Source organism: Oryzias latipes, chromosome 8, assembly GCF_002234675.1.
Source record: "Oryzias latipes chromosome 8, ASM223467v1".
NCBI classification, from domain to species: Eukaryota; Metazoa; Chordata; class Actinopteri; order Beloniformes; family Adrianichthyidae; genus Oryzias; species Oryzias latipes.
In genome coordinates this window covers 21,574,086-21,587,959 of record NC_019866.2, presented here as the reverse complement: position 1 = coordinate 21,587,959, position 13,874 = coordinate 21,574,086, and the positions used below count along the sequence as shown (strand labels likewise).

The 13,874-nt window shown below is 42.9% G+C and overlaps 1 protein-coding gene across 4 annotated transcripts in view; it reads left to right on the top strand.

The window, feature by feature from the left end:
- LOC101158200 (microtubule-associated serine/threonine-protein kinase 1) overlaps positions 1-13,445 on the top strand; it is a 48,506-nt gene extending 35,061 nt beyond the window's left edge. For all 4 annotated transcript variants that reach the window (XM_020705488.1, XM_020705487.1, XM_011478575.3 and 1 more), the window contains exons 14-27: positions 3,595-3,733; positions 3,828-3,960; positions 5,393-5,558; positions 5,722-5,823; positions 7,030-7,152; positions 7,246-7,355; positions 7,437-7,597; positions 7,677-7,936; positions 8,026-8,238; positions 8,317-8,546; positions 8,717-8,839; positions 10,673-10,806; positions 11,433-11,620; positions 11,738-13,445. In XM_020705488.1, coding sequence (XP_020561147.1) covers positions 3,595-3,733; positions 3,828-3,960; positions 5,393-5,558; positions 5,722-5,823; positions 7,030-7,152; positions 7,246-7,355; positions 7,437-7,597; positions 7,677-7,936; positions 8,026-8,238; positions 8,317-8,546; positions 8,717-8,839; positions 10,673-10,806; positions 11,433-11,620; positions 11,738-13,338 — 3,683 coding nt within the window. In that variant the 3' untranslated portion in view covers positions 13,339-13,445. The remainder of the gene's footprint in view (positions 1-3,594; positions 3,734-3,827; positions 3,961-5,392; positions 5,559-5,721; positions 5,824-7,029; positions 7,153-7,245; positions 7,356-7,436; positions 7,598-7,676; positions 7,937-8,025; positions 8,239-8,316; positions 8,547-8,716; positions 8,840-10,672; positions 10,807-11,432; positions 11,621-11,737) is intronic.
- The last annotated feature ends 429 nt before the right edge of the window (positions 13,446-13,874 follow it).

Sequence of the window (13,874 nt, the reverse complement as noted above, 5' to 3'; positions counted from 1 at the left end):
TTGATTTAAACTGATGTCTGCAAATTACTCATATGTGTTTGTTTGGCCCTGTGACAAAGTGGTAATCTGATTTGGGTGTACTCCACCTTTGACAGTTGCTGGGTTGGAACCAGCAAACCTGTAACCCTAAATGGGATTTAGTGGGTTCTGAAGGTGAATGGATGGACATAAAATTGCAGTAATTATTTTCTAACTAGCACATGTTCTCTAATATACATCTAAATATATGCCAATATTAGATGTCTACAGTTGTGTATTAGACCTCTACATCCAGTTATCTTTCAGAACACTATTGTAGACATCTTCTTCTTTCTCTTTCGGCTTTTCCCATCAGGGGTCGCCACAGCGAATCATCCTTTTCCACCTCACTCTATCATGGACATCTTCTACCCTAACATTAGCCAACTTCATGTCCTCTGTTAAGACATCCATATATCTCCTCTTTGGCCGTCCTCTTGCCCTCCTGCCAGGCAGCTCCATCTCCAACATCCTTTTACCAATATATCCACTATCCCTCCTCTGAACATGTCCAAACCATCTCAGTCTGGCTTCTCTGACTTTGTCGCCAACACAGGCAACATGAGCCGTCCCTCTGATGTACTCGTTCCTTATCCTGTCTAACCTGGTCACTCCTAAGGAGAACCTCAACATCTTCATCTCGGCTACCTCCATCTCAGCCTCTTGTCTCTGTCTCACTGCTACCGTCTCTAACCCATAGAGCAGAGCTGGTCTCACCACTGTCTTGTACACCTTTCCTTTGAGTCTTGCTGGCACTCTTCTGTCACACAACACTCCTGACACTTTCCTCCACCCGCTCCAACCTGCCTGCACTCGCCTCTTCACCTCTTTTCCACACTCCCCATCACACTGAACTGTTGTCCCCAAGTACTTAAACTCCTGCACCTTCTTCACCTCAGCCCCCTGTAACCTAAGGCTTCTACCTTGATCCCTCTCGTTCAGACACATGTATTCTGTCTTACTACGACTGACCTTCATGCCTCTTCTTTCCAGAGCAAACCTCCACCTCTCTAGCTGTTCCTCCACCTGCTCTCTACTCTCACTGCAAATTACAATGTCATCCGCAAACATCATTGTCCAGGGAGATTCCTGTCTTACCTCGTCTGTCAGCCTGTCCATCAGCATAGCAAACAAAAAAGGACTCAAAGCTGATCCTTGGTGTAGTCCCACCTCCACCTTGAACTCCTCTGTCTGACCTACAGCACATCTCACCACCGTCATACTTCTCTCATACATGTCCTGAACTACTCTGACATACTTCTCTGCCACTCCAGACGACCTCATACAGTACCACAGCTCCTCCCTCGGCACCCTGTCATACGCCTTCTCTAAATCTACGAACACACAATGCAGCTCCTTCTGACCTTCTCTGTACTTTTCCATCAACATTCTCAAAGCAAAAATGGCATCAGTGGTGCTCTTACGGGGCATGAAACCATACTGCTGCTCACAAATCTCCACCTTCTTCCTAAGCCTGGCTTCCATTACTCTTTCCCACAGCTTCATTGTGTGGCTCATCAACTTTATTCCTCTATAGTTGCTGCAGTTCTGCGTGTCACCCTTGTTCTTAAAGATCGGAACCAGAACGCTTCTCCTCCATTCCTCAGGCATCTTCTCACTCTCTAGAATCCTATTGAACAACCTCGTTAGAAATTCCACTGCTGTCTCTCCTAAGCACTTCCATACCTCCACAGGTAGGTCATCAGGACCAACGGCCTTTCCGCTCTTCATCCTTTTCAGAGCCTTCCTAACCTCATCCTTTCCAATCTCTGCTACTTCCTGCTCCACAACAACCACATCTTCCTCCCTTCTTTCCCTGTCATTTTCCACGTTCATCAGCTCCTCAAAATACTCCTTCCATCTTTTCTGTACACTCTCCTGAGTTGTTAGCACCTTTCCATCTCTGTCCTTAATCACCCTTACCTGTTGCACGTCCTTCCCATCTCTGTCTCTCTGTCTGGCTAGTCTGTACAAGTCCTTTTCTCCTTCCTTTGTGTCTAACCTGTCATATAGCTCATCGTAAGCTTTCTGTTTGGCCTTTGCCACCTCTCTTTTCACTCTATGCTGCGCTTCCTTGTACTCCTGTCTACCTTCCTCAGTCCTTTCTACATCCCACTTCCTTTTAGCCAACCTCTTCCTTTGGACGCAGTCCTGTACTTCCTCATTCCACCACCAAGTTTCTTTACCGTCTTTGTATTGTAGACATCTAATAGAGTCATAAAACAGAGTTGAGAGAGATGTCCTAGTCCTAATAAATCTACTATAGATGTCTATTAGATATCTTATAGACATCATGTGCCTAGTGGGAAGATATGGTCATTGGACTGACAGTTAACCATCAAATCCTCATCTTTATAATATAATTTTGAGTCAGGACTTTATTTGCTCATTTTGGAAAGATATTGAGCTCAAAGCTGAATACTGGCTCAAATTACTCCAATATAAACCAACTAATAATATCCCCCTCTGATCACATTGAATTCAAACCTTTCATAGGGATCCAATGAATAGGAAAGATGTGACATAAATGCTAAACCTCAGAAACAAGGACAAAAGTCTGTACAGTGAAGTCAATCCACTTCTTCTCTACCTGTGAGTCAATGACGTTGCAGTTTAATATGTACACGTACGTAAAACAGCTCGCCAAATTTACATTACGTACGTGCAAATTCTATTGCAATTTTGAGTTTCTCTAAAACCCATAGAAAAAAGTGCGACAACAACTGCCTCTCACTATGTTGTTCTTCTGAACAAACACAGCTGCACCGCGGGCTTCAAAAGAAGAAAACACTGCAAAGCGGAGTCAGGATGCAGCGGCTCAGTCTGAAGAGCAGTGAAACACACCTGAGTCACTATTTGTCTGACTGTACTTTGTATTTTTTCATAATCATTTTATATTTTCTCCCGTTTAATCCAATTCTTCGGGTCGCGGTGGGCGGGGCTAATCTCCGCGATTTGAAGCTTTCTGTTCACATTGATGATTAAAATAATTATTTGACAGTACAGTACAGAAATTATTTGTTGAAAAAACATTTCTAAAGTACTTTGATTGGTGAAACAAACGCTTGAGCTTGTAAAATGGTTTGTTCTTTCTTTTCTATTTACAATAGAGTATTTAATTGTATAATAATTGTTAAAAGAAATAAAGGTTTATACTTCACGGATTTTGCCTATCACGGGCTCTGTTTGGAACGTAACCCCGGCGAAAAACAAGGGTTTACTGTACTCAAGTAAGAGTAGCACTACTTCAAATTATCACTACTGAAGTATGAGTAAATAAAGGCCTTTAATTTATTTTGTGATGTCTAAAGTCATAAGACTTTAAACTGTTTTGTCATTCTGTTTTTTTTTTATTTGAGGCAAAGCTGACTGCTGAATACAGTCTAAATGTCAGGAAAAACTCTGAATAACCTTGAATACAGGATGACTCAGAGCCCAGTCATCACAATTCCAGAGAATTGCACCCGAACACGCACGCACACAGTGGCACCACTTTGTTGGTTGAAAGCTGCAAGCAGACATCCATGTAATGCAAAAATGGTCCAAACGAGCAATGGATATGTGTTTTGTTGACAGGGGGGGACTGTGCCACTCTGCTGAAAAACATCGGAGCTCTGCCTGTGGAAATGGCACGCATGTATTTCGCAGAGACCGTCCTCGCACTGGAGTACCTGCACAACTACGGCATCGTACACCGAGACCTGAAGCCTGACAAGTGAGACCGTTTGGTTTCAGGGTGAATGGGAACTCACTCTACATCCCAGTTTTGAAGCAAAGCTCTAATGGTTCTGCTTTGATTCTGTTCTCAGCCTCCTGATCACCTCAATAGGACACATCAAGCTGACTGACTTTGGCTTGTCTAAAATGGGCCTGATGAGCCTGACCACCAACCTCTATGAAGGACACATAGAAAAAGACACGCGGGAGTTCTTGGACAAACAGGTACAAATGTGTACATATAGAATTACTTGTTAAATAAAATGGTCTTATAAGAACCATTTATAAAAGCTGTTCAAAATAGATTATTTGCCATAAATCCAGTACGATTAAATCAAAATACAAACGGATCTGAATTGTGACTTTTCCCATGAATTCATTTGACATGTTTTACTTTACACAGTACTTTGTGGATAATTTTCCTTTTGTTTTCTTTTCTCATGAGAATGAATTTGACTTTTTAAAACTTGTGATAACCCAAAAATTTAAGAAAAATCTCATTTTTCCTGTTAAATATTTTTTTAAGTGTTTATCATTTTGTTTAGTAAATAATGATAATGAAAGCTTAATAAAGAATAAAAAATACTTATATAAACATTTTCTCTAATAATATTCTGTGGTTTCTTATAGTTTCACTTTCATATTACTGAGCTGTTTTAATTTATTTTCATGTATGATGCTCTTTGCAGAACATCAATATTAAAGAAAAAATATATGAATTCTAATTAAAAATTCCAACTTTGCACTTGATTAAGAATAAAGAAAAATATTTTTTCTTTTTTGACTAAATAAGACCCCAGATGGAAATTTACCAATTTACCAAAAAAGGTTGAGAAACTGTCAAACTACAGAAAAAAACTTGTCAGAAATTACAATTAATTGCAGTTTACATTCAATCCCATACTTTAGACACAATATTGGATTCAAAACAATAAAGTCACCAATTTTGTTTTGTTTTTTATTATACTTTTTTGTGAAAGTAATTGCTGGCAAAAGTACAATAAATATCCTGAAATAACAAATTCAGTTGGAAAAAAAACATTTGTTTGCTAAAAGCAGCTTTTTTCTTTGAAGTCATAATTCTTAGATTTTAATACTAAATCTGGAAAAATATGACACGTCTCTTTTTATTCTTTTTTCACTCTGACTGTTTTCAGTCACATAAGCATAATTGATACTCATATTTGTTTCTGTCACAATTTAGGCTGATCCCATTTAAACGTGGTTAGTCTAAAATGTCTTTTGATCACCGCATTTCTATGCAAAGACATTTCCCTCTTTTGTGTGGCAGCCTTTGTAAATCCTGCATAAAGGAGGCCTTAACAGACGGCACAATGGAGTACTGTTGCTCCTGTTATTGCAACCTCCTCTTTTAGATGAGGCACCTTTCATTCGGTTTCAGGGGCTTTGAATTGAAGCCTTATTATCTCTCATGTCCACATCACAGCATCTGTTAGCATTCAGTGCAAGCCCATCTGCAGATGAAACCCCTCAGCGGTTCTTTCATCTTGTCTTGGTATCTCTTTTACTGTCTAAGCCATAAATACACTCAAACCAACCTGTACTTTCACTTTAGCAGTGAAGAAACCTGTAAAACAGGGAAGGACAGAAGACAAAAAAAACAATCAAGAAAGTTTGACTTTAATGGTTCTTCAAGGTGTGCGGAACCCCGGAGTACATCGCCCCAGAGGTGATTCTCCGTCAGGGTTACGGGAAGCCGGTGGACTGGTGGGCTATGGGCATCATCCTGTATGAATTCCTGGTGGGCTGTGTCCCGTTCTTTGGAGATACTCCAGAGGAGCTCTTTGGACAAGTTATCACTGGTGAGAGCACCAAGGTTTATGTTGAGTTAAAATCATCGGATTTAAAAGAAGCTGCAACTCGTCAGGCTGTGATGAGTTAATGAGTTCATCATTTCTGAGAAATAACATCCTTTGCTCTCCATTATTCCTCCTCCTCCTCCTCCTCCTCTTTTCTCTGCTGTAGATGACATTGAGTGGCCTGATGAGGATGACGCTCTTCCTGTTGATGTTCAGCACCTGATATCATCGCTCCTGCAGAGAAATCCACTGGCACGACTAGGAACAGGTCAGTTTGGGTTCTTCTCCTCTGTCAAATATACCTCAGGTCATTTCAAATTTGAAAAATCCCTTTAAAAAATAATGTCCCAAATGTTTGAACGGGTTTATTGCCATTACTGTTGTGTCAGTTTGAAAACACACGTCACAGAAAAGTTGCTGTCAATGTTTTTATGTATAGATAAACATATTTTCTCAAATTGTCATGAGTATTTCCATAAATTTATTTGTTTTGTCTCTGTTTTTCTTAAGGCTTGGGTTTTTTTTTTGTGTGTGTTGTCGGTGACTAAAATCATTGTACGGTTTTTAATAACCAGACACCCCACCAAAGAATAAAATACATGTTTTTTAATAACTTGCTTACAGAAACAATATCGGTGATTGGTGAAGGGTGAAGGGGAAACCAGAATCTAATGCAGCAAACGCATCAGAAAAGAATCTAAATGTGTCAATGTAAATTAAAACTTTTGAGCACTTAAACTAAAGTAAATTCAATTATTTTCTTTCAGGTTTCAATGATCTCAAACTGTTGTTCTGATTCCTCCTGGATTGTGGCACCACAATGACTAAACTAGGTTTATCATCAGCAGTTGAAATTAGCCAAAAAGTGGATTTATATTACTTCTAGATTTAAATCATAACGTGAACAACTTAGTAGCCCTGCAACAGACTGGCGACCTGTCCAGGATGTCTATTGCCTTCGCCCACAAGTGGCTAGGATAAGCCCTGGCAGCCCAGTGACGCCGAAAGAAACAAAACGGCTTAGAAGATGAATGAATGAAAAGTAAATTGTTTATTTAGAAAACCTTTATTCTGGGGTCCATCTAGTTGTCAAAAGGTTATTGCAAAGAGCACAATTAAATATTTATTAGGCTTTTTTATCCTTTATATTGTGCTTTTAAAGAAGATGGATTCCTTTTTAAAATGGTCCTTGTTTATTTTTATGGCTTTAAAAGACTTTTAATCTTTAAAAAACTATTAAAATCCTGTTTTTTTCAGCATCTCAAATTCTGTTCATTAAGTAGAAATGCCCTTTTGTGGTTAGACATTCTTATGGGGTGGTTTTCTTGGGTAAAGGTGACTCTTTCATCATGAAGCACTTCCTTCGAGCAAACCTGAGCTTCAACTGAACGTGACTTCAGCTGGTATCTTTTCTGCTGCACCACTTCTGAAGCTTTTTCACCTGCCTGCAACTGTCTCCTTTTCTTCCCTGCAGGCGGCACTTTTGAGGTGAAGCAGCACTCTTTCTTCACGGAGGTGGACTGGAACAGCCTGCTGAGGCAGAAAGCAGAGTTTGTTCCTCACTTAGAGTCAGAGGAAGACACCAGTTACTTTGACAGTAAGTAACCCTCAAGCTGAGGTTATGCTCAGATTTAGAAAGAGTCGGTGGAAGAAGAAAACTAGTGCTCCTAAACTGTCACCTTGTCTCCAGCCCGTTCTGAGCGCTACCATCACGTGCAGGCATACGAAGAAGATGACACCAATGACGACGAACCGGTGGAAATCCATCGATTCTCATCCTGCTCCCCTCGCTTTAGCAAGGTCTGGCCCCTGCAGCCCAACCCTCATGCTGTTTTCTCCAGGAATGCTGGCTTCACTCTGTTCTGTTGTGCTCACCTGAAGGTTTACAGCAGCATGGAACACCTGTCCCAGCTGGAGCACAAACCTCCCCCCGTGACTCTGCGGGAGCACAAGGCCCCGAGGGAGGATCGGGTGGGAAAAAGAGAAAGCCTGGGGAGCGTTACCCTCAGAGAAAAGAGCTGGAGAACGGGTTCTCCTGAGATGTGAGCTGAGGAAACAGGAAAACACAAGACAGTTTTTCCTCTGTGATCCTGGACTATGATGCTTTCTCTTTCCTTTCAGGAAGCGCTTGTCCTGCTCGGAGACCTTCTTCACCGAGTGTGACTCCAGCCTGGCATCAGGCGCTCGAAGACGCTTCTCAGCCCTGATGGACACGCAGCGCTTTGCCTCCCCTCTGGAGCTGGACTTTGAGCCACCTGTTCCAGGGAAGCATACTCCTATAAAGACCAGGGGAGCTTCCCTGGAAGGAGCTATGGGATTTGTCTCCCCTCATGGAGATCTGAGAACTTTCCTCAAAGATGTGAACAGTGTCGCTGCTGGAGGTGGGAATGACGCCGACTTGTTATCTATTTCTTGTTGAAGATGCATCCATGCAGTAATGGCTGGCTTGTGTTCTGATTTTATGTCACAGACAAACTTTTGAGACCGGCTGATTCTACAGGAGCTGTCCCTAGTTTGGGGCTTCCTGATCCACAGGGGTCCCGTGGGGCCACCACTGACCTGGTTCTGCGTAGAGCCCGACATCAGCAGCTTTCGGCTGAAGGAGACAAACCTAACTCCCGTCCAGGGACCAAAGTTATCAAATCTGCCTCCGCTACTGCGCTGTCTGTCATGATTCCAGCAGGTGAAGCCACACAACTAAACAAGGTTATTTACTGAAAAACCATGTGATATTCATTTAATTTCATCTACTGCTCTTCAGTGGAGCAGCATGGTGCCTCCCCACTGCCTAGCCCCATGTCTCCTCGCTCCCTCTCGTCCAACCCTTCCTCTCGAGACTCCTCCCCCAGCCGAGACTGCTGCCCAGTGGTTAATGTCCTGCACTCTCCAATCACCATCCACCGCTCCGGGAAGAAATATGGCTTCACTCTGCGAGCAATCAGAGTCTACATGGGGGACAGTGACGTCTACAGCGTCCATCACATGGTTTGGGTGAGACACGAAGTCTGTCTCAGCAAAAATAGAAATTAAAACACATTTATGCTTTCCTCGTATATTAAATATAACCCTGTTGGAGCCGTGAATAGAACTCCGCAGAACCCCATATGTTGCGCATCCAAAATCTTGAGTAGCCTAATTAAAACGTATTTTTTATGATTGAGCATGTGGAGGATGGGGGTCCAGCCCAGGAGGCGGGACTAAGAGCCGGTGACCTCATCACTCATGTAAACGGAGAGTCAGTTCACGGTCTGGTTCATACGGAGGTGGTGGAACTAATCCTGAAGGTGAGACACACAGTAGTTTAACCCTGTAAAGCCTACAACACAGAAAATTCAGTTATTTTGGAATTAAGATGTTTTTATACCCTTTAATGAAAACCCATCTATTGGATGATGTGATCAGTGGTGGGCCCTCTGGACCTTCAAGCCTTTCTCTGATGACCTAAAAAATATCTGAACCATGTCTTAATTATGTTTTGTCCATGCATATTCATTAAATAATTCCAAATAGTCTGTCCATTCCCTTTTATTGTGTTTATGACACAGAGGTATTTTTACATTGGAGCGTTTAACCAATCGCAATTCAGCTGTCCTTTGATGCCAGGTAGGAACAGAGTTAAAGAGGTTTTTACAATCGGTTCAGAGGGCTCCCTGATGCGAAATCTAATGTCGGATATTAGTTTCTTCAACCAATCATATTCGGTGTCAGCAGGGCCTTCTAGCAGGCTTAGGCACGTCACAGTATCCAGAGCTTCTGATTGGACAGAAGTTTCAGGAATGCCGGAACAATGTCCCACATGCAGCCTTGCCCAGTTTGACACAGAGCCACGGAGTGCTTTTTGATCCATCTCAATTAAAAACAGAGCTGACTGTAATGAACGCCATGGAGGATTTGGAAAGGAAAATCTCCCACTGATCTCCTTGACTTGAGACATGAGATCATGAGTAGCCGTACAAATTTATGTGTTTGGTGCTGACCTTCCCCTTGTCCACTGCGTCTGTTGAGTGGACATTTTTGGCTCTAAAGCAAATTAAAACCTACGCAGAAACACAACTAGACAGACTGGGCTCTCAGCACTGGCCTTGATGGAATAGAAAAGGACTTCTTGACGGAAATGAAGCGCAATAATCAACATGACAGGGTGATCAAACTGTTTTTGAGAAAAGAGAGGAGAATGGATTTTATCTTCAAATAATCTGATTTTTTGATGAGTCAAATGATAAATATCATTATAAATAATATTATAAATGTATGTGGTTATTTTCGATTTTTCTTTTTGCTGTCTGCAGTTGCAACGTTTACTGTTTTGTTTAATCAGTTTGTTTAGAAGCTTTTCTTGTGGCTGCAAGAATTTTCCACATGCAATGCAAACTGGATTCTGCATCGTAAAATGGTTAATGATGGGTTAAGGGATTGACCTAGCACTGAAGGCCCAGGTGTAATACACGGTCCGCCACTGGATTTGGTAGTATTTTGCTCACAACAATGTTAGTTTAAAAACCCATAAGAATCCATGGTGACATTAGTGCAACAGAAAAATTTTAGAAATTCTGTCCACTTGGTTTGTGGTGAAATACCGGTACACATAATTTTGTTTTCAAGAAAAAGTGGGTCTGGGCCCTTAGAGGTTAAGATGCAATATTCTTGACATGAATGTTCAGTAAAAAAAAACAAAAAACACCTTTTTTACTTACTGTCTCAACTTTGATCAATATATTTTTTGCACGGAGGAACTGTATTATAAAGAATTCATTCAGCAAGTAGTCATTTAAAATAATTTATAGCAATAGATGAGTTATTCACACCATAAACATTTGAAAATCAGATAAGCTATTCCCACCAAAACATTTCATGGAAGCAGCCATTTTCAAATGAACAGGAAAAGCCCTTTTACTGCCCCTAGTGGAGGTATGATGAAGTACAGGGCAGAAAACACAGACCAAGTTCTATACAATGGGTTTGTAAGAAAAGTTTGGAGCATGCTAATGAGATAGAGGTCTCAGAAATTAATGTATTAAATATGATAAAAATGATTAAATTAAGTTAATCCCTAAAGTATGTGGACATTTATTTTTTTTAATCTACAATATATCAATACTCGTGCTTGTGTTTCACAGAGTGGAAATAAAGTAACAGTCACAACAACTCCTTTTGAGAACACCTCGATCAAAGTGGGTCCTGCACGCAAGTCAAGTTACAAGTCCAAGATGGCGCGACGCAGCAAGAAACCAGGAGTCAAAGAGGGACAAGAGTAGGTTCTTCTCAAGTTTTGTAGTGTTTTAGTGATGGTTTCTTAACCACTGATTGCTGTTTCTGTACTGCTTCATAGACAAACTGAGGCAGTTTTTGATCCCCTCTGCCGTCAGATTGCACAATTCTATGGGAGGATGTAAAACACTGGAAGTACTCTTAACAGACATAAATGAATTATAACTTATGGAGATAAACCGCTTTACTTTATTTGTTAAGCACATTGGATGTGAGCGCTGTGAGCCATAAGCACTCTCACCTCACACTGACGAGGCCCTGGTTCAAATCCCAGCTGGGATTTGAATGTTCTTCTCGTATGCGTAGGTTTTCTGCAGGAACTCCAGTTGCCTCCCACAGTCCAAAATCATGCTTTATTGGTCAATTGGGGTTTCTAAATCGTCCCTAGGTGTGCATGTGAATGTGTGTCCCTGCAACTGATCGGCAACCTGTTCAGGGTGTACCCCACCTTCACCCTAAAGTAGCTGGCTTGGGTCCATCAGCCCCATGATCAGAAACAGATTCAGAGGATCTGAGGATGGATGGATGGATGGTTGCTGGATTAGTATCTAAGCGTGCTTGTAGTTTGGATGTATTGTTTTGTCTTTTCTCCTTTCTTTTGTCTTTTAGTAAAAAGCGCAGCTCTCTGTTCAGAAAAATTACAAAGCAGTCCAACCTGCTCCACACCAGCCGCAGCCTCTCTTCTTTGAACCGCTCTCTGTCGTCTGGAGACAGTCTCCCAGGATCCCCCACCCACAGCCTCACCGCCCGTTCGCCCACTCAGACTTACCGCTCCTCTCTGGAAACATCTTATTTGGGTTAGTATGAAAAAGTACAGACCACAGTTTAGTTGAGTCGATTAAGTCCAAATATTGGGAAAAGTATAAAACACAGGGTGAGAAACTGATAAGAAATGTTTTGTGATTTCTCCTCAGGCACTTCATCTCAGAGCAGCTCCCCAGCATCCAGCACCCCCAACTCCCCAGCAGCCTCCCACCACATGAGGCCCAGCTCTCTGCACGGCCTCTCTCCCAAGCTCCACCGACAGTACCGCTCAGCACGCTGCAAATCCGCAGGAAACATCCCGCTGTCACCTCTGGCTCACACCCCCTCCCCAACCACCTCCTCTCCCCCACCTCTCAGTGGACACACAGTCGGCAGCTCCAACACCACCCAAACCTTTCCTGCTAAGTTGCACTCTTCACCCCCTGTCGCCCGCCCCCGCCCCAAGAGCGCCGAGCCTCCCAGGTCCCCCCTTCTGCAGAGGGTGCAGTCTGCAGAGAAGCTCGGAGCACCGATTCTGCCTTCCTCTTCTTCGTCATCATCATCGCCTTCTCCTTTGACAGGGGTGGTGTCGTTACGCAAGCATAGCTTGGAAGTGACTCACGGGGATTACAGAAGAGAGTCTTTCCACTGTGAGCACAGTCTGCAAAGTTTGCTAGAGATTGAAGGAGAGAACGGACCTGCCCCCCCTTCTCCTTCCTCGTCTTCCTCCCCTTCTCCTCCACTGGGAGGTGAGATCGGAGGGTTGAAGCCTGTTCGGAGGCTGGGGAGGCAGGAGTCGCCACTCAGCCGGGACACGCTCATAACAAAAGACAAAGATTCCCAAACTGCTGCGTCTGACATCACTGGACGACAAGCTAGAAATGCTACTGCTACTTTTGACAAAACTAGAACAGCAGCATCAACTGCTGAGACAGACTTGAGTAGAACTTCAGGCGAACTTAAACCCAGAACCTCGTTGGAGGAAACAAAGCTCAATCCTGAAAACAAACCACCAAATCCACGTGTTTTAGGTTCTGAAGCAACATTTACTAAGAGTAAACCCAGTGAGAAAACCTCAAACACGTCAAGGAGCCTCCAACAAGAAGACACCAAACAGCAGAATGTGCAGACAGAGAATGGACCTGCAACCAAAGCTCAGGAGAAGACTGAAGAGAAAGAAAAATGCTCCGCCGGTCGAGACAAAAGTAACACAAGGAAATCATCAGGGATGGAGCAGACCAAACAACCTATAGGTCCAGAAACTCCTGAAAAAGGAGTCATCCGCGTAAGCGACAAAACAGCTGACACAACAAAGGTCAAAGGACCTGCACCCCCAGTTCCAGCTCAAGTACAAACCCAGCCTCCAACCAGAAACAGGGTGGAGAAGTCAACAAGTAGCTGCCGAGGGGTCAAGGAGGAGAGGGCACACCTGGAGGTCCTGGAGGAGAGTCCCACGTCCCCTTCTCCAAGAGCGGCCTCGCCCTGCTCAGGCAAGTCACGGCCAATATCTCCAGGAGAAAAAGCCAGTTTTGTTACTCAGCTAACGAGTGTGGCTAAAACCGTGCTGGGGCCTATGAAAGGGGGGCCCCAAGAAGCTGGTAAGGCGAAGGATGTTGCAAAGACGAGCGAAGAGAAGAGAGGAGGCACGTTAGCAAAGGCAGACACTCTGTCTGGGGGCATTCGAAGGGGTGCTCACAGCACTGCCCCCACCACCGCCGGGACTGCCCACTCTGGCAGAGGAAACGGCCGTGGCTTCAAGCATCAATCATGATGAGAAAAGCAAAAATCCTCCCTCGTAATGCCTTTTGCTGTAGCCTCACACTGACATATCATGACATATCCTTTGAATGCAGGGGAGACACCAATGCCTGACAAAAACGCACCAAAAAGAAGACACATGGCGTGCAGATGAGATGTTAACAAGGAGCCTGATGAAAACTGTGTGCACGTGATGTCATCACACTGATCTGCATACGTACGTTCATCACATCGTGCTGTATGTAAAAATGTCTTAACGCGTGATTCATAGCAGAACAATATACAGAAAAAAGGAACATTGTACAGCAGACGCTGGAATAGAAAACACTGTGAACAACAGCTGAACTTTCCACTGAGGGTAAACTGTTACAGTCATATATTTGTACTTCTTTTTTAATCTCAAAATGAGATTCCAGATTACAATCTATCCGGAAAAATTGTTAAAGACCCGCTCCGATCATCTTCTATTGTAAATGTGTTCCCAATGTTTTTTTTTATTATTATGATGATGATGCCGTTTGTAAGCCAAAATCAAAAAACATGTGACTT